The sequence below is a fragment of the Balaenoptera ricei genome, chromosome 10, assembly GCF_028023285.1.
Source record: "Balaenoptera ricei isolate mBalRic1 chromosome 10, mBalRic1.hap2, whole genome shotgun sequence".
NCBI lineage: Eukaryota > Metazoa > Chordata > Mammalia > Artiodactyla > Balaenopteridae > Balaenoptera > Balaenoptera ricei.
The window spans coordinates 9,643,875-9,669,936 of NC_082648.1; the positions used below are offsets into that span (position 1 = coordinate 9,643,875).

Below are 26,062 nucleotides of genomic sequence, written 5' to 3' on the forward strand. Positions count from 1 at the left end.
GAGGCTACACCCGCGTGGAGTCTTACAGCACAAGAGCCTTCCAAAATGAGGAGCCAAGAAGACTTGGCCAAAGTTTCCTCTTAAGTTTCGTGGAGAGAGATTCAGGTATAGAAATATCCCTACTGCCACCTGACCTGAAGCAGGAGAAACTGCTGACAGCTTGGAGACCAGGTAACACTAGGAGACACCAGTCTTCATGTTCAGCCTTCCCAGCAGGGCACAGGGGACTTCAGTCCTGGTTCTGCTCATGAGGCAATCTAACTGGGGGTTAGTAAACCTAACGTTTATTGCATTTATTTACACGTTCTGATCATGTAAGTCTCAGGAAGCAAAACTAAGACTCTAATACTGAAAGCTAGCATCTAGTTTATTAGGGGTTTCCAGAAAACGGAGAAGTATTTAGGTTTCCCTTTCATTTCTCCTTTGCTCCAGAAGGTTCGGGAGAGTTCAGTTAAGAATACATAACTGGCCGAATCATTGTTGACATTATGCAGGTCTGTCTCATTGAATATGTAGCAAGGTATGTGATAGTGTGACAGAAGCCCATGGAAATGCCAGCTCCCTCCCCCAGAGCAGAAATGGGCTGAGGACAAGAGTCCCTGGCTTTGAGCCCTGAGTACCTGTGGGCACTTGGGCACAAGATCTGGTGCCGGCAGACGCCCCAGAGACTTCCTTGAGCACAGGGCACAGGTGAAATGGGGAATGCGCCCCCCAGGGGGCTCCCTCCTGCGCTCCCTGCCTGCTCTGTTCCCTAATCATCAGAGCCTGAGTCTTTGTGTTTAATTAATAAGACCTGAGGCTCTCTCTGTTTAGCTTCTATTGCAGGAATTTAAGACATTTTACCTCATTCCTCATTTCACCCTTAGGATTAAAGACCGCAGGGGAGGACAGATGAAGACACCGTAAGGTGAAGTTCAGGGAAGGAAAGGGAAGGGTGGACCGCCTCTGAAGGGCGTAAGGGGGCAGAGGGTGCAGAAGGAGAGGCCCAAGGCAACCAGACAAAACTCAGCTCATAATCTGGCCTGGGAACATCCCTCTGGGATGGGTGTCCTCACCCATGTCTTACACTCGGGCCTTGTCTGTGTGTCCAGAGTGATGGAAGTCAGCTCTCTGGCAGAGCCTGTTGCCAAGGGGTCCTCCACGCCCCTCACCCCTGGGACAGACCGGAGCAGAGCTCCGTCCAGGGCAGAGTTCCGTCCAGCTTCCCGGGGCCCCGGTGGCCACAGCCTCTGTGCATGCATGAGGGCTGTTTGCTCCGTGACCTGCCACAGGAAGGGAAGGAAAATCTAACCTCGACCAATGAATCCAGAACTAGAAAAATCCCTAAAGTGTGTCCTGTGATCTTGGAGGTCAGATGCGGCTCCGCAGGCCAAGCAGCGCTGCTCTGCGGCGCTCCCCGGAGACTAGCCGCCGGGGTCTCGGAGGACTTCGGCCATTTAGGGGGTTGGGGGGAAGGAACCCTTCGAGAGGGAAGAGAGGCCAACAAAAGACACTGTGTAACCTTGCTTTCGGGGAGTAGGTCTGTGAGAGTTTGCTGTAGATACGCAAGAGGGTATGTAAATACTGGATCCAAAGGGTAGGGCTGTGTGCACTGAGTCACTGGATTACAACGAGCCTCACAGGGCTTATTCTGGAGCTAATTTTCCACTCCAGGCTCTGAACCTACATTCTGGGGCCTCACCCAGGGCTTCATTTCCATCAACATAGGCAAAAAACTTACCTGTACGTTTCCATTAACCCAGAAGTTGGGCTGCTTCTACGTTGAACCCGAACAGCTGAGAGCAGAAGGGCTGCAATGGTAATGAAGTAACTCACTGCTGCTTTCAAATAAGACTTCGTTATCAATTTAACAGCTCTCCCGTCATTCCCAGTGAGGATGAGTAGGAAAAACACCCTACGCTTGTTAAGTGCCTTGAAAGTGTCTGAACTCATCCTTTGACGCAGCTGCAAGCGCTCGCCGGGGCTGGTCAAGGTCCCCTCGGTCCCAGGGGCTGCCTGAGCACTGCCCTGCCCTCTGCTTCTCTCTCGCCCTTGGCCTTGCCTCCTGGTTGGGCCCTCAGCTCCTTTCTAGCCTGGGAGATGGCAAAAATCTCTTCTTTCCCGAAGTGGACGGGCTCTGTGCTCCATCTTCACCTCTGCTTTCCCCCCTTTTCGGATGTTGCTCCTGAATCAGCAATTAGCAAACTCGTTTCTTAAAGAAGTCGCACCCTTCCTCTCTCTCCAAGAGAAGCGACACACACACACACACAGACGCACGTCCATACACACACAATTTTGAAGTCTTCACACTGCATTAGAAAGGTTGGGTTGGTTGGGTTGGCTTTAACTGACACGGTTTCTCCGGAGCGTAGTCCTGTGGCTGGGAGAGGGCTCCCCCGCTACCACGGGCACGGCTCCTGGAGGACCCGCGGGTACCTCCTGCCTACCGGGCGCCCTGAGCTGCCCAACTCCAAAGGATGCTCGGAATTAAAACCCGCCTAAATGCCCTCCCGGCGCCTTCCGGCGCTGCTCTTGGCCTGAGCTCGGCCACTTCCGCGCCGAGTCGGCGGCGCCCGAGTCCCGACCGCGTGTCCCGCTCTTTCTCTCGCGTGACCCGCTCTTTCTCTCGCGTGACCCGCTCTTTCTCTCGCGTCACTCAGGCTCCACCCTGGGTCCACTTTCCTCGCTTCCAAGAACCTGAGGTCTCAGTTTTTGCAAGCACCACCTTTTATTCACCGAGTTGCCAGATATGCGTAAAAATACAAGAGGCCCTGTTCGGTATGAATTTCAGATAAACAACAGATACTGTGTTTTAGTGTAAGCATGTCCCATACAATACTTGGGACACACTTATACTTAAAAGTTATTTGTTATTTACCTGACATTCAGATTGACTAGCTGCCCCATATTTTATCTGGCAGCTCTGTATCATGTTTCTTTCATTCATCAAATATTTCCCGAGAGCTAATCAGGTGTCAGGCATTATACGAGGTGCTGGGAAAGCCAGCCAAGTCCCAGGCTTCATATCTTACAAGTATGTATACTTTATGCACACACACCCATACACACATACTCTCTCTCTCTCTATATATATATAGTTTCCTGTAGTCATATATATATTTGACATATATATATGTTTACTATAGTCGTATATATATATGACTATAGGAAACTACAGGAAGCAAGTGTGAATTTTGTGCTAAACCAAATAGTTGCATGTCATTCGTTTTCTTAATTGCTGCTTTTGATGAATTTTCTTTTATAAACATATTAAAGCTTACAAAAAAGGCAACCTATTAAAATAGTTTTTTTTTTTTTAATTTTTGGCTGTGCCGCAGGATGGCATGCGGGATCTTAGTTCCCCAACCAGGGATCAACCCAAGCCCCCTGCAGTGGAGGCGCGCAGTATTAACCACTGGAATACCAGAGAAGTCCCCAATTTTAATGAATAAAGACGCTAATATTTATTGAGCATTTAACATCTACCATGCACTATTTTAAGTGATTTACACGTGCTAATTTTTTTTTTTTGCCCACATACCTACGTGATGGGGGGGTTGTTTTATGGGGGGTTTTTTAATGCTTTTTTTAAAATTTATTTTTGGCTGTGTTGGGTCTTCGTTTCTGTGCGAGGGCTTTCTCTAGTTGCGGGAAGTGGGGGCCACTCTTCATCGCGGTGCGCGGGCCTCTCACTATCGTGGCCTCTCTTGTTGCGGAGCACAGGCTCTAGAGCGCAGGCTCAGTAGCTGTGGCTCACGGGCTGAGTTGCTCCGCGGCATGTGGGATCTTCCCAGGCCAGGGCTCGAACCCGTGTCCCCTGCATTGGCAGGCAGATTCTCAACCACTGCGCCACCAGGGAAGCCCTGTTTTATGGGTTTTTAAAAAAAATTTTATTGAGGTATAGTTGATGTATAATATTATATAAGCTTCAGATATATAATATAGTTATTCACAATTTTTAAAGGTTATACTCCAGTTATAGTTATTATAAAATACTGGCTATATTCCTTGTGCTGTACAATATATCCTTGTAGCTTATTTATTTTATATCTAATAGTTTGTACCTCTTAATCCCCTACCCCAATCTTGCCCCTTCCCCTTTTCCCCTCCCCACTGGTAGCCACTAGTTTCTTCTCTATATTTGTGAGTCTGTTCCTTTTTTGTTATATTCATTAGTTTGTTGCATTTTTAAGATTCCACATATAAGCAGTATCATACAGTATTTGTCTTTCTCTGACTTATTTCACTTAGTATAATATCCTCCATGCTGTTGCAAATGGCCAAATTTCATCCTTTTTTGTGACTGAGTAGTATTCCATTGTGTGTGTGTGTGTGTGTGTGTGTGTGTGTGTGTACTACACATACCACATCTTCTTTATCCATTCATCTGTTGATGGACACTTAGTTTGCGTCCATATCTTGGCAATTGTAAATAATGCTGCTATGAACATTGTGGTGCATGTATCTTTTTGAATTAGTGTTTTTGGTTCTTTCAGATATATACTCAGCAAGGCAATTGCTGGGTCATATGGTAGATCTATTTTTAGTTTTTTGAGAAACCTCCATACTGTTTTCCACAGTGGTTGCACCAATTTACATTCACACCAACAGTGTATGAGAGTTCCCTTTTCTTGACATCCTTGCCAACTTATGTTATTTGTAGACTTTTTGAAGATAGCCACTCTGACAGGTAAGAGGTCATGTCTCATTGTGGTTTTGATTTGCATTTCTCTGATGGTAACGATGTTGAGCATCTTTTCCTGTGCCTGTTGGCCGTCTGCATTTCTTCTTTGGAAAAATGTCTATTCCAGTCTTCTGTCCACTTTTTAATTGGGTTGTTTGTTTTTTTGATATTGAGTTGAAATGAGCTGTTAATCCTGTATGGGACTGTCTGCACTTCCTAGACTAGGATGTCTGTTTCCTTTCCCAGAGTAGGGAAGTTTTCAGCTGTTATGCCTTCAAATACGTTCTCAGCCCCTTTCTCTCTCTTTTCTCCATCTGGGACCCCTATAATGAAAATATTTGTGTGTTTGATGCTATCCCAGAGGTCTCTTAAACTGTGCTCATTTCTTTTCATTCTTTTTTCTTTTCTTCTGTTCAGCATCAGTGATTTCCACTACTCTGTCTTCCAGCTCGCTGATCCATTCCTCTGTATCATCTAGTCTACTGTTGGTTCCTTCTAGTGTATTTTTCATTTCAATTATCGTATTCTTCATCTCTGTTTGGGTCTTTATATTTTCTAACTCTTTGTTAAAAACTTCTGACTTCTCACTCTCCATTCATTCTTCTCCCGAGTTCTTTAATCATCTTCATGATCATTACCCTGAACTCTTTCTTGGGTAGATTGCCTATCTCCATGTCACTCGGTTCTTCTGGGACTTTGTCATTCCTTTGTTTGGAACATGTTCCTCTGTTGCCTCAGTTTGCCTGACTTGCTGTTTTTATTTCTCTGTATCTGGTGGGTTGGTTACATTTCCTGATCTTGGAAAAGTGACCTTGTGAAGGAGACGTCCTCCGCATCCCATCAGTGCACTCCCTTTTCATCGCTAGAGCTATATGCTCCAGGGGTGCCCCCTGTGTGGATTGCATGGGCCCTTCTGTTGTGTGGGCTGACTACCGTGGGTGGTCTTGTAGGCTTGGTTGGCCCCTGGTCCAGCTGGATGCCAGGCCCTGCCTTATGCGGAGGCTGCCAGCTGCTGGTTGGCGGGGCCAGGTTGCAAGGTGGCTGACCGCAGAACCCCGGGGTGGGGAGGGGGCAGGGCTAAGGCTGAATTACTGGAGGATGGAGTCAGGGTCCAGGAGACCCTGGGGCTATTGCCTTCCCATTGGTGGGTGAAACAATGTCCTGGGGCTAGTGCCGGCCTACTGGTGGGCAGAGTCAAGTCCTGGCGTCTGGTTGTAGGGCCCAGGGGTCCTAGACCTGGTGGATGGGCCCAGTTCCTGACACAGTTGGCTGCAGGGTCCGGGGTGTCCCAAAGCTTGCATTGGCCTGTTAGTGGGTAGGGCTAGGGCCCAGCTAGTTCCAGGGCTGGTGCTGGACTGCTAGTGGGTGGGCTGTGTCCACAGGCTGCAGGGCTGTGGTTGTGTTGTGGCTGGTCCTGAGCTTAGAGCGGGCTCGCTGGAGGGTGGGGTCAGGGCCCAGGGGGTTGTGGGGTCTCTGGCTGGAGAGCCCTGGGGGTCCTGGGTCTAGTGCCTGCGCACTGGTGTATGGGGCGGGGTCCTGGGCCCTCTGTTGGGCAGGGCTGTGTCCAGGGGCAGCTGTGGACTCAGGGGGTCTTAAGGCAGCCTATCTGCTGATGGGTGGCGCTGTGTGTATGCCCACTTAGTTGCTCGGCCTGAGGTGTCCCAGCCCTGGCGCCTACAGGGTGCTGGACCGCTGCGAGGCTAATCCCCGAGGCTAATAAGCTAGAGGGAGGATTCCAGAATGGGGCGGGCCAGCACCAGCATCCAGATAGTAGAAGGAACTCCCAAGAATGGCTGCCACCAGTGTCCATGTCCCCAGGGTGAGCGGCAGGTGCCTCCTGCCTCTCCAGGAGACTCTCCAAAGTCAGTAGGTACGTCTGACCCAGGCTCCTTTCAAATGACAGCTTCTGCTCTGGGTCCCAGAGCGTGTGAGATTTTGTGCGTGCCCTTTAAGAGCAAAATCTCTGTTTGCCCCAGACCTCTCCCTCCTTTGAAGAACCTCTGCAGCTGTAATTATTCTCCCGTTTGTGGGTCACCCACCCAGGGGTATGGGACTTGACTTCATCGCAGCTTTGCTCCTCCGGCTCGTTTTGCTGTGGTTCCTTCTTTCCATCTTTGGTTGTAGGAGATCTTTTCTGGTAGGTTCTGGTCTTTTTTATCGACGGTTGTTTGGCAAATAGTTGTGATTTTGGTGTGCCCTTGAGAGGAGGTGACCTCAGGGTCTTTCTACTCCACCATCTTGGTTGATCTCCTGCCAGGGTCATTGTTTTGTTTTGTTTTGTTTTACCCCATTTTACAGATGAAAAAAATGAAGGCAGAAATAAATTAAGGTATGTAGCCAGTCACAGAGCTAGTAAGCCAATGACCCAGGATTTGAACTAGGTTAGCTGTCTCAAGAGACCAGCCCGTTAACCACTATTCTGTACAGACCAACACTTGGGATTTTTGCAAGGGATTTTCACAGCTTGTAATTTAATCCTTCTGTGGTTAGCGAGTTCAAACAATACGAATCGCATCTTGTAAATGGAAAAACTACACCTCGCTGGAGGCTACATGATCTGCCTCAGCGCCCTTGCCAATAAGTACGAAAAGCAGCTCTTCCACTGCCTTTTCACCCCACATGCTACACTCTCCCCGTTCCGCCACCCGAAAACCCCTTGCAGCTTCTCTACAACAGTGTGGCCCTAAGTGGGTTTCATAAATATTTTTTTAAATCAAATACTTGTTCAAACACTTAAATGCTATTCTAAATGCTTTACAAATATTAACTCATTTAATCTTTGTAACAGAAGGAAACAGGTACTATTCTCATCCCCATTTTATTATTTTTTTTTTTAAAGATTTTTTTTGATGTGGACCATTTTCAAAGTCTTTATTGAATTTGCTACAATATTGCTTCTGTTGTTTCTATGTTTTGGTTTTTTTGGCCACGAGGCATGTGGGATCTTAGCTCCCTGACCAGGGATCGAACCTGTACCCCCTGCATTGGAAGGCAAAATCTTAACCACTGGACTGCCAGGGAAGTCCCTTTGTCCCTGTTTTAAACATGAGGAAACTGAAGCCTGGAGAGTATGTCACGTAACTGCTAACGGCAGAACCAGGACTGGAACCCAGACAGTGTGTCTCAGAATAGGAAGAAGTCCACAGTTCATTGCCAAGTGCCTTTCTGCCCCAGGCATTACTGTAGGAGCTGGGCACCCAGCAGAGAAAAAACAGCACGCGAACATGCCTGTCCTCGCGGCACTTACATTCCATTGTGGAAAAGAGAATGAAGTCTAGATAAACTGGAAGACCTGGGAAGGATCGTCATGGGTGTGACTGAAACTGGCCACCAAGAGGGGAAGAATGGTTGACCTGTGAGGATGGGGCGAGGAGGGGGGCGCAGGCAGAGCGAGGTGAGGGCGGAGATGCTGAAGTGATTCCAGACAGCAGAAGGTTCTCTGCATTGCATAATGGGCGCGTGACATCGGGAGTAGGTGAGGGAAGGAAGATAGTCCAAGCCCCGGAATAGGACAGGCGTGTGACGAAAGGGAGGGAGGAGGGCCCAGTGGTGGTGACCCCCAGTCTACACCACGCCCCTCAAGCACTGCTCACGCTCAGTTACCCGAGGCAGGTCTGTGGGGCTTTGGAGTCGTGCAGGTACATCTGTGTGTGCAGTAGGTGTCCCAGGTTTTGCAGCCCTGCCCTTGGCCACCCTGGCAGATCACTTCTGCCCCCTCCATCTGCACCTGATGTTCTGGCACAGCCCCTGCATCTCCCTCCTGGCATCACTTCCATCAGAACTGCTTTCTCGAGGCCTGGCCACAGAGCGCTTCCTGGATGAACAGCTTCCTATCATCCAGTGTGAGGCTCTTCCAAAAAAAAGATAGGAGACAACAATGGAAACAGGAAGCATCGGCAGGCCTGCAGGGGAGATGTCTCAGCCCTCACACCTCCTTCAAATAGTAATAGAATCAGAGGGGAAAGGTAGAGAACATTCGCTGTGAAATCACAGGACCAAAAGAATTGAGAGACTTGCCCAAGCACTTTGCATGTTATAAACTGAGCCAACCCTGGACCATCGGCCTCCAGACACACAGTCGAATTGATCTGAACCACGTCACACTGCCTCAAACCCCATCTGCGGTCATGTCCCAATTCTTTATCAGTTGGTCCTGGTGTGAGAGGGGACAGTGGAAAGAAAAGGAGAGACATGCCAGCAGATCCCATTAATATCACTACAGCTATTTATTATCACACCAGCTCACATGCCAAAAGATACTCTTAAAGTTGGACCATTAAGGGAAGGGTCCATGATTAAGAGCCAATCAAGGACAGAGTCAGAGGGCCTGGGATGACAGTTGTACTAAAAAAAAAAATAGCTACTGTTTTTGAGCCAGGTTCTGTGTTGGGGCTTCTCATGCATTACATTGTACCCTCACAATACCCCTGCAAGATGACTATTATTATTTTCAATTTACCTAAAGGAAGCTCAGGTTCAGAGAGGTGAAGTAACTTGCCCCAGGTCACACAGCTAGTTGGTGGTTGGTGGTATGGCCAGGATTTGAACTCAGGACTGTTCAACTGAGAAGCCCAAGCTGGTTTCCAGCACACGCACTGTCTGTGAAATTTTAATCCAATGACAGTTGGTAGATCTGGGCTCTCTGGCATCTGGGACAAAAAGGAAACCATAGTCCTTAAGATACAACCAAAGAAAGCAAAGTAGATCAGAAAGAAATGATTTCCTAGCAGACAACCATTTAAGGAATTATTTCATGAACGTTTAAATTGAACACAATCAGTTAATTACATCTATCTGGTTATTCATGTGGAAATAAAGATGTAACTTTCATCCCCCGTCATTTTAGTGCTTGTATTGATCTTTCTAAAACATGTCTGTGGTCACATCACTCTCCCGCTCCAGACTTTGAAAAGCTCTCCATTGCCTCCATCAGTACACTTCAAACTTGTAAAAAAAAAAAAAAAAAAAAAGCAGGATATTTTTCTTCAGATAAAATCTTACAGGGAATGCTAAATATGGCAAGGAATAGAAGCAAACCTTTCCAAGCTAAAGCAGTGAGTAAAGGAAGAATGGAGAGAGGCCGGGGAGGGCCAGGGACCCCAGACAGTTCCCTTCCCTGAGCTCGCCTCTCCCCTTGCCCAGCTACTCTCTCCCGAGAAGACTTTTAACTGCCCTCCACAGTCTAGGGCCCCTTCTGAAATGTACTGATCTACCGACATGAGAAAATGCAAAGCTTTCAGCCTGACCTTCCAAGGCCTCCATCGCCTGGCCCTGACTGCCACTTCACCGTGGTCCCTCCACATCCTTAGCCCCAGCTCTCCACAAAGCACAGGCTTATGCTCCACCAGATCTCTCTCCACTCTTCAAACACATCCTAAATTCACCCAGAGCCTGCCCTCTGCCCAGCCTGTTCTAAGGCCCGGTAGCCAGTCACCCATCCAAACACCTTCTTTCCTTCAAGGAGCCTGCACTCGCCCTCTGTTCGTGGCTGTCTTTCCTCCCCACCTCCCACGCTGGCTCCTGCATCTCTGTTCGAGCTCCTACCTTGCCCTCTTTGTCTGGAGTTATCTATGTACAAGTCTCATCTCTGTAAGATGGAACTTTCAGAACCAACCCTGGCTTTTCCATCTCGGATGACCCCCTGCCCCCCAGCACAAAGAGAATAGGTGCTGAATAAATGCTTATTGAGTTTCACCCCATCTCTCCCGACCTACAAAGAGTAGGTGGCCCCCAGGTAGATGGACGCGTGTGGACTTTGTCGTTGCAGCCCTGCCATGTGCACCACTAGCGCCTGCGACCTGGAGGAGATCCCCCTGGATGATGATGACCCAGACAGCATGGAATTCAAAATCCTGGAGTTCTACGTCAAACATCACGTCTTCAAGAACACCTCTGCTGTCTTCTCACGAAAGCTCCCGAGAACAAGAAGTTTGTCCCAGAAAGGACCGGAGAGTTGGCCGGCAAACGAAGCATGGACACAGGGGCCGTGCACCTGCAGAAATTCCCAATCCAGGGAGAAGGTCATAAACGTTGGCAAGAAAAAGTCCTCTTGGAGAACACTCTTTGGAGTAGCAGAGAAGGAGGAGGGCTCTCAGAGCTCGCCTCCGGAGTTCCGTTTGGAGGGGCGAAGTACGGTGGGACCTCAGAGGGGTCCTCACGGTCCGCAATGGCCGAGGTCCCTCTCCAACGTGGAACAGCGCTTAGAGCGTGAAGGTAGGCTTTTGGGGATTCTTTCTCTTCCACAGCCATGTCTTTCCCTTCTTTGTGCGCCTGGGGGCTCACCTCCTCCCAGCTGGTAATGGGGCCTTAGGCAGGGCACTCTTTGAACCTCAGCTTCCCAACCTATTAATACTCAATTCTAATTGCCCTGCTTTTCTCAAGACTGAGAAGAAAGGAAGAGGATGGCCGTGAAGGGTGACGGGACTGGTTTTCTGGCTCCACCGTCTATAATTAAACTTGCTGCCCAAATTCCTAATCCTCAGTGCCAGAGACCAATATAAGATAAATAGCCCCAGCTGGGCTCAGGCTGCTCTTCTTCCTGAGGGAAGTCGACTCCCCTCTCTGGGCCTCTGTGTTTCCATCTGTACACTGGCCTCTGAAGGTGGATGGAAAGATCAGATAGCTGTACACAAAAATACTTTTCAAAGTACAAGCCACTCAAAAAACAACCAAGAAGCATTTTGACAAAATCTTCCTTCAGTGGTACAAAACACACTATATTGAACAAACATTTTCATGAAAGGCCTTATCAGAATTGCCCTTCATCCACAAACCCTGGCATAACCATCTTCTTCCCCTCCAACAATACCTTGTGCCCAATGCCCAGATTTTAAAAGAAACCCCCCTCCTGCTGGGCTGATTGGCCTGTGTAACTTGTCACTAATTAGTCAACAGGTGGCAGTAATGTCTCAATTTTTAAACATTGTGATGGCTGGCTTACTTAGAGAATCAGCCCGCACAATGACAGCTTTAGATCATTCACTGTGATCAAGGAAACTTCCATTTCCTATTAGACTTATAGAATTTTAGGAGAGAGGAAGTTAGGGTCGGGATTACCTGGGGAACTCCTCCTTCCCCCAGGGGTACAGCAGGTTTCTTCTACTGGGGGTGGTATCTGAGCTCTGGAGCAAACAGACAGTTTGGGGGCACCTCAATAGGCTTTTCTGCTTGTCCTGTTCTTTGGAGTTTGCCAGGAAACAGAAGATTTTACAGACTTTAACCTTCTGCCTTCCCTGAGAAAAATGACGTTCTGTATTTCAATATTACTGAAGTGTCATTTGACCTTTTTTATTTTCTAAAATTTCGAGATCTCTGTGTAGATATATAAATATCCCTACAAAAGTAGAAATGGTTACCTCCTAAGGAAGCTTAGCTTTAAGGATTTAAGTACCGTTGTTCCTCCCTTCTCACCTTCCTCTCTCCTTGCTTTCTTGTTTAGTTAGTTATGTGGGTAGTTAGTTGGTTTTATGTTGGGTGTGACCCAAGAGGGACTCACGTTCTATTTCTATTTTGCCACATGTAAATCAGAGCCCAGCAGCTGGCGTACCCTGGGTTCTTTTAACTAAAGGTCGCAATTTAGCCTGCACTGCCATTTCCAGGACTCAGACACCAGGCTGGAGTGAGAACTATGAGGTTATGTTCCAAGACCAAAGTCTCATAGTGAGAGGCCTTGGAATGTAGAAAAATGAATGTCCATACCAATTTTAGTAACACCAACCCGGGTTTTTTTGTGAATCTTTTTTTCTCCACAGCTATGATTCGCTACAACTTCAATAACATAGAGATTATTTTTCTCTCCCATAAAAGAAAACCACAGTTTGGCAGCACAGGCTTGATCTACCAGTTCCACAGTCTTTAAGGATTCCTATTCTGCCATCCCTCAGCTAGTTGCTTCCAACCTCAAAGTCACCTTAAAACCCAAGGTGGCTGTTGGGATTCCAGCCATCATGTCTACATTCCAAGCAGGAAGAAAGAGGAAGCAAGGGAAGGACAAAAGGGTATCTCCTTCCTAGATAATTCAGCTCCCTTTCAGAGAGCTTTCTTAAAACTGTACCCAACTTCTTACATCTCAGTGGCTACTCCTTACTGCAGACGAGGCTGGGAAATGTAGTGTTGTCAGCTTCCCCTGGCATTTCAGGGATCTGTTACTAAGGAAGAAAAAGAAAATGGATACTGGGTAGGAAATAGCAGTCTCGACCATATGGAATTCTCTCCCAAACGCCCTGCCTCTTCTCTTTAAAATAAATGCCTCAAGCCCAATGCCTTCCCAACCCCGCTCTCTCCTGCTCTCCTTAATCCCACAATGAGCCCCCAGAATAAACTCAAAAGGATGGGCAGCCTTTCTGTTCTCTCTCCACGCCCATCCAATGTTCCCTTGCCTATCAGATGGGACCAACTCTGATGAGAAGGGAATTTTTTTTTTTCCAGTTTTTAAAATTAAGGTATTAGAATGGGAATCTTAACTAGAGCTAATTCATCTGAGTCAAAATGAGGTTGCTTATAGTTTTTCCTGCACATATTTCACCTGCATCCCTCCAATCCGCAGAAACAGATACACATACACAGGTTAGTCAGCTTGGGTACCTCCACGTCTGCTGGGGGTCTTGTGATTGCCCTGCCACATGGTGGGGGCTGGGGGATGGGGAGGGACAACCTCGGGGGCCCTCATCTGCCTCCTTTGAGGGCAAGGTGGGCGCAGTGTGACTTCCGTGGAAGAGAGCGTGTTAATCACCCTGCAGGCTGCACAAGGTTGCAGAGAGGAAAGCACGTGGAAGCTTTCCTCCACCGTCTCCGGCGGACACAAGGGAAGGCTCCCACTGGTTTTGGGATCCAGCCTCTTGCCACCTCCTTCCGTGGGTGGCCAGTATGCACGAGGAAGCCAGTTGGGCTGCAGTAAGGTGATTTAAAAGTGGAAAGTACTATTGGTTGGGTTATTAAAATGGGAAGGAAAAGCACTGATCCTTCTCTCCTTGACCTCTCCAATTCTTCTCTCTCTAATCCACTCCTGATCTGTTTTTGAACCCTATGGATGGAGCATCATGAAAAATGTGGCTTTTTAAGGAAGCCATTATGCCTTTTTTTAAAGGAAGGCATTGTGGACAGAGCGTCGGTTCCCATGGCCTTTTAGTGAATGCCCAGGAGGGTGAAGGGAAAACACCAGAGCTCCATGCGATGCTCGAATCCAGGGAGAGAGGATCAGGAATCACCTTGGCAGCTCCTTAGGAGGTCAAACCCTGCTTTTCATGTGACACAATCCCTCCCCGTACCCAGGCCTTGCCTCTCTTATCTATCCTGATTGACAAGGTCCGGGCGTTCCCCTGGGCACACCAACCTTCTAGCCAAAACCCCATTCTGTTACTTTCGTCGTCTTATGAATTAAATACTGTTGTTCTTAAACATTGCATGATACGACTGCTCCGTATCAAAGGCAGAACTTGTACAAGCTTCTAAAAGTTGAGAACTTAGTGATGGATTAACAATGTAAATGTTACTCCCAAATAACTCAGCAGTACTGCCTGCCCTCCCAGCCCGACCCCATCCCCTAGCAGGGGCAAAGTCGACTTGTCCTTCACAGGCTATGACATTCAGGGGGCCAGTGCCATTTAAACCTTCATGTCCCCAAATGCTTTATCCTCTAGTTGCGTGTGCAAATTCATGACATAAGGCTTTTCCTGGATTATAAACTGTTGAAGGTCATGGGTTAGACTTTATGCATCCTTGTTTACCTATCAGCATTTTTCCCATGTTTCCCACTAGACGTGGAGGAGAGAGAAGACACGTGACCATGCAAGCAAGGGGAGTTCAGTGTTCACTTGATAATGAGTCATGAATATGGCCTGAGAGCAGGGATATTTCTCTTTCCTCCGTGACAACCCCCAAAGGCTTGTCACACTGCTGAATGCCCTCCTATGTACATAGGGGCCAGCTCTCCAAGATATAAAGGATGTCCAAAAAAAAAGAATAAAAATAAAAGCATAATGAGCATTCCCTCAAGCAAAGAACTAAGCACTCCCTTTTGTGTTTCCTCCCTTGCAAAGGGGCAAGGGGACCCTAATTTTGCAAGACTTCAAAAAGAGGGTGCAGAGGGGCAATTGTTTCGAGGTGGCAATCATTCCTGTGTGCGCTCCTCCTCCATCCCAGCCTCTGCCAGGCAACTGCCGGCGCTTTCGGAAGAATGGACTCCCCTCCACGCACACTCCCGGCCGTTTCCTTTCGCTCCAGGCTGGTGTTTTCATTTCGGGCAACTGTGCATACCAATGAGCTAGACGAAGTTCTGGGAAGGGCCTGTCAGCACAATTTTGTCTTGTTTCAGCCGTGGACCCCAAAGTTGTTTCCATTGCCAACCGAGTTGCTGAAATCGTTTATTCCTGGCCGCCGCCAGAAGAGCTCCACAGCCCAGGAGGAAGCTTCAAGTCCAGAAGGATTGTGACACGCCAGGGTCTCCAGAACCAGGGCTTCCAGCCTAGAGCTGCAAGTGGGAAGAGAGGTAAACTTCCCTTCTGAGTGTTTGCACTGGGCTGCCTGTGTGCCAGGCAGAGGTCTACAGCATTTATGTACTTATTCAGCTCAGGGCTCTGCAACTTAGGAATCTCTGCTAACCTGGCCTCAGGGCACGACAGCAACATGCTGGAGGCACTGACCTTTAGCTTGAGAGACCAGCCCAAGCCAAGGGTGTGCCAGCAGCTGGAAGCAACAGGCCAAACTCACTGCTAAGTCCAAAGAAAAGTCTCCTACTGAGGGGCAGGAGGAAGTACAAAGCGTGCACTCAACCTTGTCCACAAGGGGAAATGCATGTTAGATTTCATCACGTTAGCGATGGCCAAGGACCAGTGTACTCGAGCAAGAGCACAGGGTATATAGGTGGAGCATCGCCCAGGCATTTATGATACTGCCTTGGGCTCCTGTGAAAAAGCAGGGGGTTGTCAGGTACCAGGCCTGGGGCAAAACGTGAAGCAGAACTGAGAAGTAGTGATCAGACTGGGTCAGTTGTCACCAAACTATAGCAATAGCTAGGACTGTGGATCGCATCCCACTTGCAGGAATTCTAGAGTTGAGGGAAGCCGGACCAAGTGCCACAGGAAGAGAAGTTCAGTCCGGCCATTCCCTCATTAATGACTGTCCTGCCCGTGGTTCTCTTTCCCAAACTCCAGTGGATGATGAGGGGCCGAGCTGGCTCCTGAGTTTGCAGTACGCCAAAACAGAAGGCAAAAGATTTATCCGCCTAGGTGGTGGTGTCTCCCAACCCCAGAAGCAAAGTGGTGAGTCTGTCCACCCCGTGCTGTGCTGCTGGGACCACAAACTACCAAAGGGGCTTAGAGAGCGAGGCGCTGGGGAAGGAGGACCCCTCTGATAGCAAAAAACAAAGTGTTCCCACTTTATTGCTATCTCATGTGTGTCTGGGCCTCGTAAAGCAATACCCCTAAACCAGGCAAAAGCTCAGGCTCTCATCCTTTGTGCGCATGAGAAATTCAGGCTGCTGTTCTAGCAACTTTCCTGGAGAGAGGCGGCAGCGTCAGATAAAAACTACACATGGGCAGTGGAAGCATGCAGTCCTTCTTTTCCCAGGTGACTTGGGTCTCAGACTTCCTACCACCTTGCCCTTCACTCGACCTTGTGGGATGAATTTCCTGGCCTCTCCTCCCCTCTCCCTCTGGGACAAACATGAGGACTCCATGACTTCAGAGACTGCGCCATAAGGAAAAAGTGCCGTCTCTGTTTGGATTCCACTCTATGGCAATGACTGTTTTCCTACTGTTTCATGTTAGCACATTTTGAGACAAGAAAAATCAGACTCCACCTTCCCCGTTCCAACACACACACCAACTGGAGCCACCTCTCTCTCCGTCTGCCATGTTAGCCTTTGGGGTGGGAGACCTTATTCATTTTATTTACTTACACTCCACCTTGTTGTAAAGACACAGCACACAAAGTACACATTTTAGTAAGATAAATCAAATTTGAAAGATACTGTAAAAAGAAAACAGTAGGAAAATAGGTGGGTTTAGGAATGAGTTTAATTCCCCCAGTGCAGGAAGGCTATACCCACCTCTTAGGAGGCCGCAGTTTGGCTCTACACTTTCTAGCAGCTAACACAAAGGGGTAAGACGATCCAGTAGGGATTTATGGTGTCTACATGGAAAAAGCACCATCTGTCAGGACAAACCCAAAGACCGAGAGAAACTGCTCCTAAATATCTTTAGAGATAAGCTCATGTATCTTCAACAACATTTTTACAGTAAATAAAGTGATGAGTTTCATGGTGAGAACTGTGGGAGTGCTGGGGGAAGAAAGAGAGGAAAGGAGGGGACCGTGGGAGAGGGTGTCTGGAATGGTTTGGGCCTGATCAGAAGAGGCAAGGTAAGATTTACTTTGCTGAGAATTATGAAGGGCATGTCTTCCTCAATCCCTAACCAGGCTACAAGCAGTGTCCCTGGAAACATTTAAGATTGTTTTTTCTTAAAAGAAATAACTGGAATTTTCCCCTGGCAGATGGAGAAGACCAAATAATAGCCAGAATCGTTGAGCTGCTGAAATATTCGGGGGATCAGTTGGAAAGAGAGGTAGGGAGCTTCTTGAACTAACGAGTTTTCTTTCTGTGCCCGCGCGCTGGTACCCAGGAAAGGAACTGTACTGCTGTTTGTACTCCTTTGCAAAGTTCTGGTTTCCACTTAGTCCTAAATTTTATTTCCCTTGGACTCAAAACTCTTCATGCTGGCAGCATCTCAAAAATGAATCACTTTGGAAAACATAAGTAAACCTTCTGGAGCCTCCTTGGAATTTTTGGAAATGAAAAAAGTAACTTTGTTTTTGCAGGAAAAAGACACCAATAAATTACAATTTGCTGAATAGAATTATGAATCTAGTTCCCCACGTAACTGATCCTCAGGGAAGTTTAGACCCTTGCATTTGCCCTGCAGCGTGGATATCTGTGTCCCACAGCTGCTCCAAGTCTGGAGTCTTGTCTGAAATCTCCCCCCTAGAAAGGCCGGACTGTTCTCTCTCAGCAATTCTGCCAGGGGGCAGGTTAGTGTTAACTCGGAGAACTCTTGAGTTTCCTGCCATTTAGAAGTTGGGACCAGTCATTCCCATCAGGAACGTGTAGGAGTTGCCTTCAGGTAAAGAGGTAGTGAGCAGGCCCCCCTGTAGTCAGGGCTTCTCAAGGGATCTTGTCCGTGTCTGCCACCCACTGACGGCTGTGTAGTCTCCAGCGTCTGTCCATCAGGGGCTGGCCTGTGGACCCATTCCTCTGTTTGGCCAGGATCCATGGGGAGAAAGTCAGGTCTGTGAGGGCTCTGCAGGAGGGGGAAACAGCACTCACTGGCCAGCCAGCCACCCCAGTCTCAGCATGCTCCGTGGCTCCTCGACGCCTTTGTCACAGGTGTGCCCAGAGGATGGTGACCAGGACGGGGAAGGGCAGATGAGGTGGTGCAGAACGAGAAACACTGAGAAAACCAGGGGTATCCGACCAAAGAAAAGAGAAGGGGGTATGGGAGCTTCAGGGCCACAGTACGGGGCGGACAGGGGTGCAGAGGAAGCAGAAAACAGAAGAGGGCACATGGTTTAAGGACACGCCTGTGTTTCTCCAGAACTAATGTCAATAGATAGGAGTTACAGGGCAATTGATTTCTCCCCACTTTAAGAATGAACTTTCTAGCACTCATGGCTGTCCATCGAAGCCAAGGGCTGCCTTGTGAAGAAAAGATCTTCCTGTCTCTAGAAGAATTCCAAGTAGATGCCACTAACCAGCCCACAGTTCAGGACTTGAACTAGGAAGGATCTGACAGGTGTGCTCAAGGATTCCTTACAGCTCAAAGTGGCCGTGGCTCTCACGGCAGTCTCCTTCCCGGCCTCCCCCCGGGCAGGGACTTGAAGTAGGTCAGGGAGGCCAGGGACGGGGGCGTGGCATGAAGGTTGACCCTTCTGGTTATGAAGAGAGATGCTTTCCTTTTCACCCAACAAATTACCACTTGAAAAACCTCACTTTGCCTGACGCACTCTCTTGATTTGGGGGCAATCATTTACATTATTTCTGTAGAAAACATGGTGGTGGTTCTCTTTATGTGGTCCCCCAGTAGCGGACTCTGGTGGGAGCACACAGAAGCTCTACTCGTGCTCTGTGGGTGTAAGTTCCCCACAGAGTGGCACAGTGACGTGAGGAGGGGACCTGCCATGTCTGCAGAGTGTCTGCCAAGCCACTCATCCCCGAGGGCACCTGCGGGCTCCTCCTGCACCTCCCTGAGATGCCAGAAAGCCAGGTGCAGCCCCAAGGGGCAGGGGGGCAGAGTGGGTACCCTGTGGAAGGGCTTTCTTTCCGGCGTTTGATTCTTTCACTGTTCTGGCATGGTCCTGGATTCCAGCCGCCCACTGGAGGTTTCGAGTCTACCTTCTTCCACTGAGTCATGACTAAGAGGAATCCATTCTTGGTGTCGAGGATGTTCCTGCTGCTTCAGACTTATAATTCAAATAGGCCCCCGTGTCTCCTGGAAGTTGGGAGGAGGTGGGCTGGGCTCAGATAAAGGACACGGCTCCACTAAAAATCTTTATGTCGCATCTGACTCATCCCCAGAGTGCCCCTTTTAGAAATAATCGTGGTTGAAAACCTGCTCAGCTTATCATTCCTCAAGGACAGAACTAGTTGATTTTCAAATAAACATATAGCCCCTGATCACTGAGAAATTTCTGTTTTCACATGACAACCATCACTTTACAGACATGGCAAGGAGGGCCTTAGATGAGGATGATGTATGCTTTATGACACAAGCCCTGATTTTTCACAAGCAGAGGCAGGGACTTCCCTGGTGGTCCAGTGGTTAGGACTCTGCGTTTCCACCGCAGGGGGCATGGGTTCTATCCCTGGTCGGGGAACCAAGATCCCGCATGCCTTGCGGCGTGGCCAAAAAAAAAAAAGCGTCTCGCATCTTGAAGCATCCTGGACAAATGCTAACACTTTGAGAGCACTTTCCGCCATGTTGAGCACAACACAAAGTGTTTTACTCAATTACCCTGTAGTACAGGTACTGTCATCCCAGTTTAGAGATGACAAAACTGAAACCGAGAGGTTAAGTAAGTTCTCCAAGATTGCACAGCTAGTAAGAGGTGGAGCAGGAGAGTTTGAGCCAAGACAGTGATTTCCAGGCTTCAGATTCTGCCCACTACACAACCTCTAACAAAGCACTTTGCACTGGGTTACAACCGTCAGTAGACTGTGAGCCCTTTGACTGAGGGGCTGAGTCTTAATCGTCCACAGTACCACCTGTCAGGTACTCAGCACTCAGGAAACATTTGTTGAATGTCGAATGAATGGGCTGTTCAGTTTGTATTTGTCCCCATGAAAAGAATTCACAGAGAAGGTCCATGCCCAATCCAGCCCTGCAGGACATGGTACCACGATTGAGACCAAAATTGAGGGTTTTCCATTGGGTGTTTCAGTTGCCCAGCGTTGAGTGGGAGAGCTTGCCTGCCCAGGCCAGGCTGCTGTACTGAGTGCTTCTCCTCTTGCACACAGTTGAAGAGAGACAAGGCTTTGATGAACAGCTTCCAGGACGGGCTGTCCTACCCTGTTTTCAAGACCATCACAGACCAGTTCCTAAGCGGTGTGGACACCAGGGGAGAATCAGAGGTCAAAGCTCAGGGCTTTAAGGCTGCTCTTGCAATAGATGTCATGGCCAAGCTCACAGGTATCGACAACCACCCCATGAACAGGGTGCTGGGCTTTGGAACCAAGTACCTGAAGGAGAACTTCTCACCCTGGATCCAGCAGCACGGTGGCTGGGTAAGTGCATCCTATTTAAAAATAAATCTTCCCAGAACTCAGAGGAGATGGGATGGAAAGGGGTTTTTTTGGTTTGTTTTTTTGTTTTTTTAAGTGAAGGGAACACATCTTTGAAGCAGTTCTCATGGGTTTCGGACACTTGAGTGGCAAGAGATTTATCCCATTGATGGGAACATATTTTTTAGTGATTATCTTCATTATCAATAAATATTTACTGAGCTCCCAAAGGGTATGTGGGGGGAGAGGGACTGGTCGGATGTAACAGGAAATGAAGAGATGTTGATATAAAATGTTTGGATAGACAGAATTTCTGTTTTCACAAATTTTGCAGGCAACGGAAATCTAGCAGTGAGACGAGGAGAGGCAGATAGTTCCTTATTCTCTCAGATGCTGATGGGGTGTGGGTGTAATTCTCACGCAGAGGTTCAGGGCTTATGACATTTTGTCATTGCTGCTTGGACCCAGCCATTGTGACAGGGACATTTTGATAACTGAAGAGCAGTTAAATTTTCATCTATTTTTAATTACCTGCTATCAGGCAAAACAGACCTCTTTACCCCGATTCCTCACCTCAGCCTCTCTCCCATCCTTTTCCCTTGAGATTTCCTTAAAACTGCCATGTTCGAATGGCCTCATAACAGTAACCTTTTCAAAATGCTTTATCCCATCCAGAACTCTAAATCTCACTACAGTTAAGTCCCCTACGTACGAACGAGTTCTGAGAACGTGTTCGTTAAGTCCGATTTGTTCATAAGTCCAACAAAGTTAGCCTAGATACCCAGCTAACACAATCAGCTGTATAGTACTGTACTGTAAAAGGTTTATAATACTTTTCACACAAATAATACATGACACAAAAAACCAAGAAAGCATTTTGAGTCTTACAGTACAGTACCTTGAGAAGTACAGTAATACAGTATAACAGCTGGCACACAGGGGCTGCCATCGAGTGAAAAGGCAAGAAGAGTTACTGACTGGAGGAGGGAGAGGAGGTGGAGCTGAAGGATGGTCAGCAATAGGGATGAAGGGCAAGCTGCACTTTCACTCATGCCCGACATTGACGGCACAGGTTCTGGTTCCTTGCTGGGACCAGATGCACGTTTGCATCTTTTAAAGTTCTCAACTTGAAGGTTCGTATGTAGGGGACTTACTGTAGGCCTAGGGCATGTTTGTCTGTTCAAGCCCTTCCTAGGAGGCCATACACTATCATTAGTCCTCTTTCCACTAGAGTGGTCCAGGGGCCAGGAGGAGGTTTGAGTCTGCTCTGGGCATGGCCCTGGGGCCTCCAAACAGGCTTAGTGTCTTGGCTACCAGACGGAAAGTACAGCTGATCATGCCTAAGGGGATGAAGTGCCCGCCGTGGTCTCCAGTGGCTACCCATTAAGCTATCCAGACTTCTTTCCTATTTTCCACTTTTGCACCAGATATGATAGCCCTTAAGTGGCTAATCTGAACAAGGGCTCTTAGGTATTCTAAATTCAAGCTGCCTTAACTCATGCTAAGAGGAGGACAGAATCCTCGACATCACTTCAGCTTTAACTGCTCTTTCTTCCAGGACCCCCTCAAGTCCCTCTTCTGCCCCAGAGCCCTTCCTGACTACTCCGGCTCAAGACTCTTACCAGCCTCTGACCTTTTACAACACTTCACGTTTGCATTATGATTATATACAGGAAATTACCATCATTGTTGGTCTTGTTAATATATTTTTCCAGCGAGATTATAAGTATCAATTGGGCTTACAGGCCTGTTCTCAAAAGTCTATTTAGTTAATTAATGTAGCTGAAATGCCAAAAGTGTTCTATGAAAAACTGTGTTTCTACACCAAAAGCACAAGCGACAGAAGAAAAAATAAACTGGACTACATCAAAATTAAAAATATTTCTGCTTCAAAGGATACCATCAAGAAGGTAAAGAAACAACCCAGAGAATGGGAAAAAATATTTGCAAATTATATATCTGATAAGGGACTTGTATTCAGAATACGTAATAAATTCTTACAAGTCAACAATAAAAGACAAAAAACCCCACAATTTTTAAAATGGGCAATCGATTTGAATAGACATTTCTTCAAAGAAGATACACAAATGGCCAATGAGCACATGAAAAGATCCTTGCTTGCCATCTTCATTTCAACATTAGGGAAACGCAAATCAAAACCACAATGAGATACCCACTAGCATGGCTAAAATAAAAAAAGACAAGTGTCAGTGAGGATGTGGAGAAATTTGAATCCTTATACCTTGCTGGTTGCACTCTAAAATGGTCCGGCCCCTTTGGAAAACAATTCGGCAGTTCCCCAAAAGGTCTATACCCAAGAAAACTGAAAACAAGTGTTCACATAAAAACTTGTACATGAATGTTCATAGCAGCATCATTAGTCATAATGGCCCAAAAGTGGAAACAACAAAGAAGTTTATCCATGATGAATAATGAATGGAAAAACCCAATGTGCAATATCCATACAGTAGAATAATATTTAGCCATAAAAAGGAATGAAGTATGGACAGGTGGACGAACCTTGAAAACATTAGGCACAGTGAAAGAAGTCAGACAGAAGGGCCATGTATTGTATGATTCCATTTATATGAAATGTCCAGAATAGACAAATTCATAGAGACAGTGGTTTCCTAGGGTTTTGGGGAGAGAGAATGGGGTGTGACTGCTAATGGACACAGAGGTTCTTTTTGTGGTGATGAAAATGTTCTAAAATCACATAGAAGTGATGGTTGCACAACTTCGTGAATATACTAAAAGCCACTGAATTATGTACTTTAAGAGGTGAGTTTTATGGTATATTTAAAAAAAAATCCGTTATGAAAAACAGTGGTTCTAATTCTAGTAAGCAAATAAAAAGAGGAAAGAAAAAAGAATACAAAAAGTTTTATTAGTTTTTAATTTGGCTGCTAGTGCTAGAGAGAAAAACAGTTCCAATCAGAAAACAGATGTATTTTTTGGGGGTAGAAATAATAAAGGGAATTTTCAAAGGCTTTAGAATTTTGTGGCACTAGTTCTTTAGCACTTGTATTTTCAATTCAAAATTTATTAGTTTACTTTTCCAGGTCATCATAAATCTTAATCTTAAGTCGTGGCCACAGTTAGGTTTAATTTGGAGCACGTAGCTAGAAATTAGGTGGGAAGAGAAAGAATAAGAGGGAAAGGACTAATGTTTTCCAAAGTTGCAGAGACAGAGTTGCAAAAAATAAAGGATGCTGCTGAAAGAATATTTATGAGTTGATACGAACTATGAAAGTGTGGAGGAGATGTGGATTGAGACGGGTGCTCAGTCTCCCTGAACAGGAAACAGATGAATCTGGGTGGCAAGCCTTCCATTGCTCCAGGGATTTTAGTGGCTCTCCGGAGGGTCCTTGTAGTGTGGTGCGGAAGGAGAAAAACTATTCCTAGGCACACGTTTTCCAGGAGCTCAGGGTTCCTAATTATCTTAGTCGTCCACATTTCATAGGAGTGCATCTTATCTTCCCAACGGAACTGCAAATCTGTGAGGGCAGAATTATGTATTTCATGCCCCTTTTTCTCTCTCATAGCTTCCACTACTTTTACATACGTCATAGATGTTCAGCCAATACTTGTAGAATAATGAGTTGATCAAATGAATGAATAGCGACTCTATCCACAAAGCATGCCAGACAAGCCACCATTTGATTTTAATTTATTCCTTGGCCTTTTTGCTTCACTTGAAGCACCATTCACATCGTTACCCTGTGGTCCTGCAACCTCACCCCTTCTACAGCACTTTGAAAGGAGAGGTTTGCAACCTCCATAGTCATCAACCTTTCAGTATCTACTCTTCGAATTTAACCATAGAATCAAAGACTTTTCCCATCTAGTCGGTTAGCCCTGGGTGTGTAACATAAGTCCTTAGCTGATAAAGTTTTCCTTTCAGGCATACCGAGGATGCCAGTCAACTTTCCAAACCCTCCCCCAATCTTAACATGGTCTCCAAGCCTTGGGTCATGCCTGGGATAAGAAAGCAGAGTTAACAGGCATATGTTTTCACTTCAACAGTGAATCAAACTTGGAATTTTAAGAATCTATTTCTCTTTTTCCCCCCCTCTAGGAAAAAGTACTTGGGATATCACATGAAGAAGTAGACTGAAACATCAGAGGATTTGTAATCTGGAATACTCATGGTCCAACTCTGGTCTTGTGTACATCAGTCTTAGCACAGACTACGGGAGAAAACAAAAATGGACAAGGCAGATGGACCATCAAAATCTGCAAAACCATTATTCCTGCAAATCAAGAGGCATCAGGAGAGGCCTTGAAATCTCTGGCGCATAGAATCTAGTAGCATGGCCCTCGGCATCCATGTTTTCAGGTCTCCATTGAGTGTGTAAGGAAGTCTAGAAAGACGAGTGGTAATTTTCCATTCAAATGCTTAGAACAGAAGTCATCACCCTGCCTCTGCCGGCCACTTGAGTGAAAGTGTGTGACAGATGTTTGTTGACCTCCTGAGGGTGAAATGATAAATGGGGCATGTGCTTACTCTTTGGTTTCCAGTACTATTTATTTTTCAAACTTCACTTGAGATGGCCTGACAATGACATTGTTTCAAGCCTACCTTTAGGCCAATGCGGCTGTTTGTGTTGGTAGACAGAGCTCAAAGAGACTCCTGAGTTTACTGCTGTATCCACTAGCCTGGGGAGAGACGGCCGTATCTGCTTTTTGACTCACTTCTCTTGGAGAATTCTTTGGCAGTTTGAAAAACTTGCATTTGGCAGAAAACGACTATTCCTGTCACCCTCAACTATCTCAGTGACCCCACCTCTACTTCTCGAGGTTTCTAGGCCTTTGTTATTTTTTGCGGTAATGATTAGTGGTTGGTAAAATAAATATGTGGAAAGATAACTGTCAAAAGAGTATGTTTATGGTTAAAATAAACAGTAAGTAAGAGTATAAGATTTCTGTGAGGATCATATAAGTGAATTTATATCAAGCGCTTAGAACAGTGCTTGGTATTTAGTGCTGTATTCACTTATGTCCACTATTATGTGCTGCCCTCAGCTAAGCTGAAAACTTGCTCTGCTTTCAAAGCAGTCACTGATAGTTTCTCTGAAATTGATACTGTTCAGAGTGAGGCTTTTTAGTAAGTGAAGTATGTTCCATAGTAGGTGCTTAAGACACAAAACAATTTTTAAAAATACTATCAAATTAGAGTCTTACAAATTTCTGGCTCCCGAGCACCCAGCACATAGCCTGATGTAAAGTAGGGGTTTAACAGACCTTTGATGAACAAATAAATGAATGAGTTTATCAGACATATTTTCAGCTTCAAGGGAAAACTGGAGCTATCTATTATCACATGCTTCACTACTCTACTCTGGATTAAAATGAGTTATTCTCTTTTACCTTCTTCCCCCTACGTTGAAACTCACAAATTTTAGGGCTAAAGGAGTTTCCTCTTACAGATGGGGACACTAGAGACCACCTCCTCTCCATTCCAAACTATTTGCAGTTCCCCAAATGTATTATGTAACCTTGTACTTCTGAGCCTCATAACATTTTCTCCACTTGGACTATTCTTATCTGTCGGTCCTCTTTCCCCCGTTTCCCCTAATCCAACTAATTCTAGCCCATTTTTGCAAATCCATTCCTTCATTTTCTCCAGG

At 46.7% G+C, this 26,062-nt stretch overlaps 1 protein-coding gene across 3 annotated transcripts; it reads left to right on the forward strand.

The window, feature by feature from the left end:
* BCL2L14 (BCL2 like 14) lies at positions 1 to 25,298 on the forward strand. 3 transcript variants are annotated; one of them, XM_059934487.1, is made up of 7 exons: positions 1 to 171; positions 10,431 to 10,876; positions 14,976 to 15,149; positions 15,814 to 15,921; positions 17,153 to 17,223; positions 20,169 to 20,435; positions 24,511 to 25,298. In XM_059934487.1, exons 2-7 carry the CDS (start codon positions 10,438 to 10,440, stop codon positions 24,547 to 24,549), a joined length of 1,098 nt encoding a protein of 365 aa, XP_059790470.1. In that variant the 5' UTR covers positions 1 to 171; positions 10,431 to 10,437; the 3' UTR covers positions 24,550 to 25,298. The 3 variants fall into 3 exon arrangements, with proteins under 3 accessions (XP_059790470.1, XP_059790471.1, XP_059790472.1); XM_059934488.1 differs by having other exon boundaries at positions 1 to 105; XM_059934489.1 differs by lacking the exon at positions 15,814 to 15,921.
* The last annotated feature ends 764 nt before the right edge of the window (positions 25,299 to 26,062 follow it).

Coding starts and splice junctions, on each gene's coding strand:
- BCL2L14 (XM_059934487.1), top strand. CDS start 10,438: ATGTGCACCACTAGCGCCTGCGACCTGGAGGAGATCCCCCTGGATGAT. Junction 10,877..14,975: donor ACAGCGCTTAGAGCGTGAAG/GTAGGCTTTTGG, acceptor GTCTTGTTTCAG/CCGTGGACCCCAAAGTTGTT. Junction 15,150..15,813: donor AGCTGCAAGTGGGAAGAGAG/GTAAACTTCCCT, acceptor CCCAAACTCCAG/TGGATGATGAGGGGCCGAGC.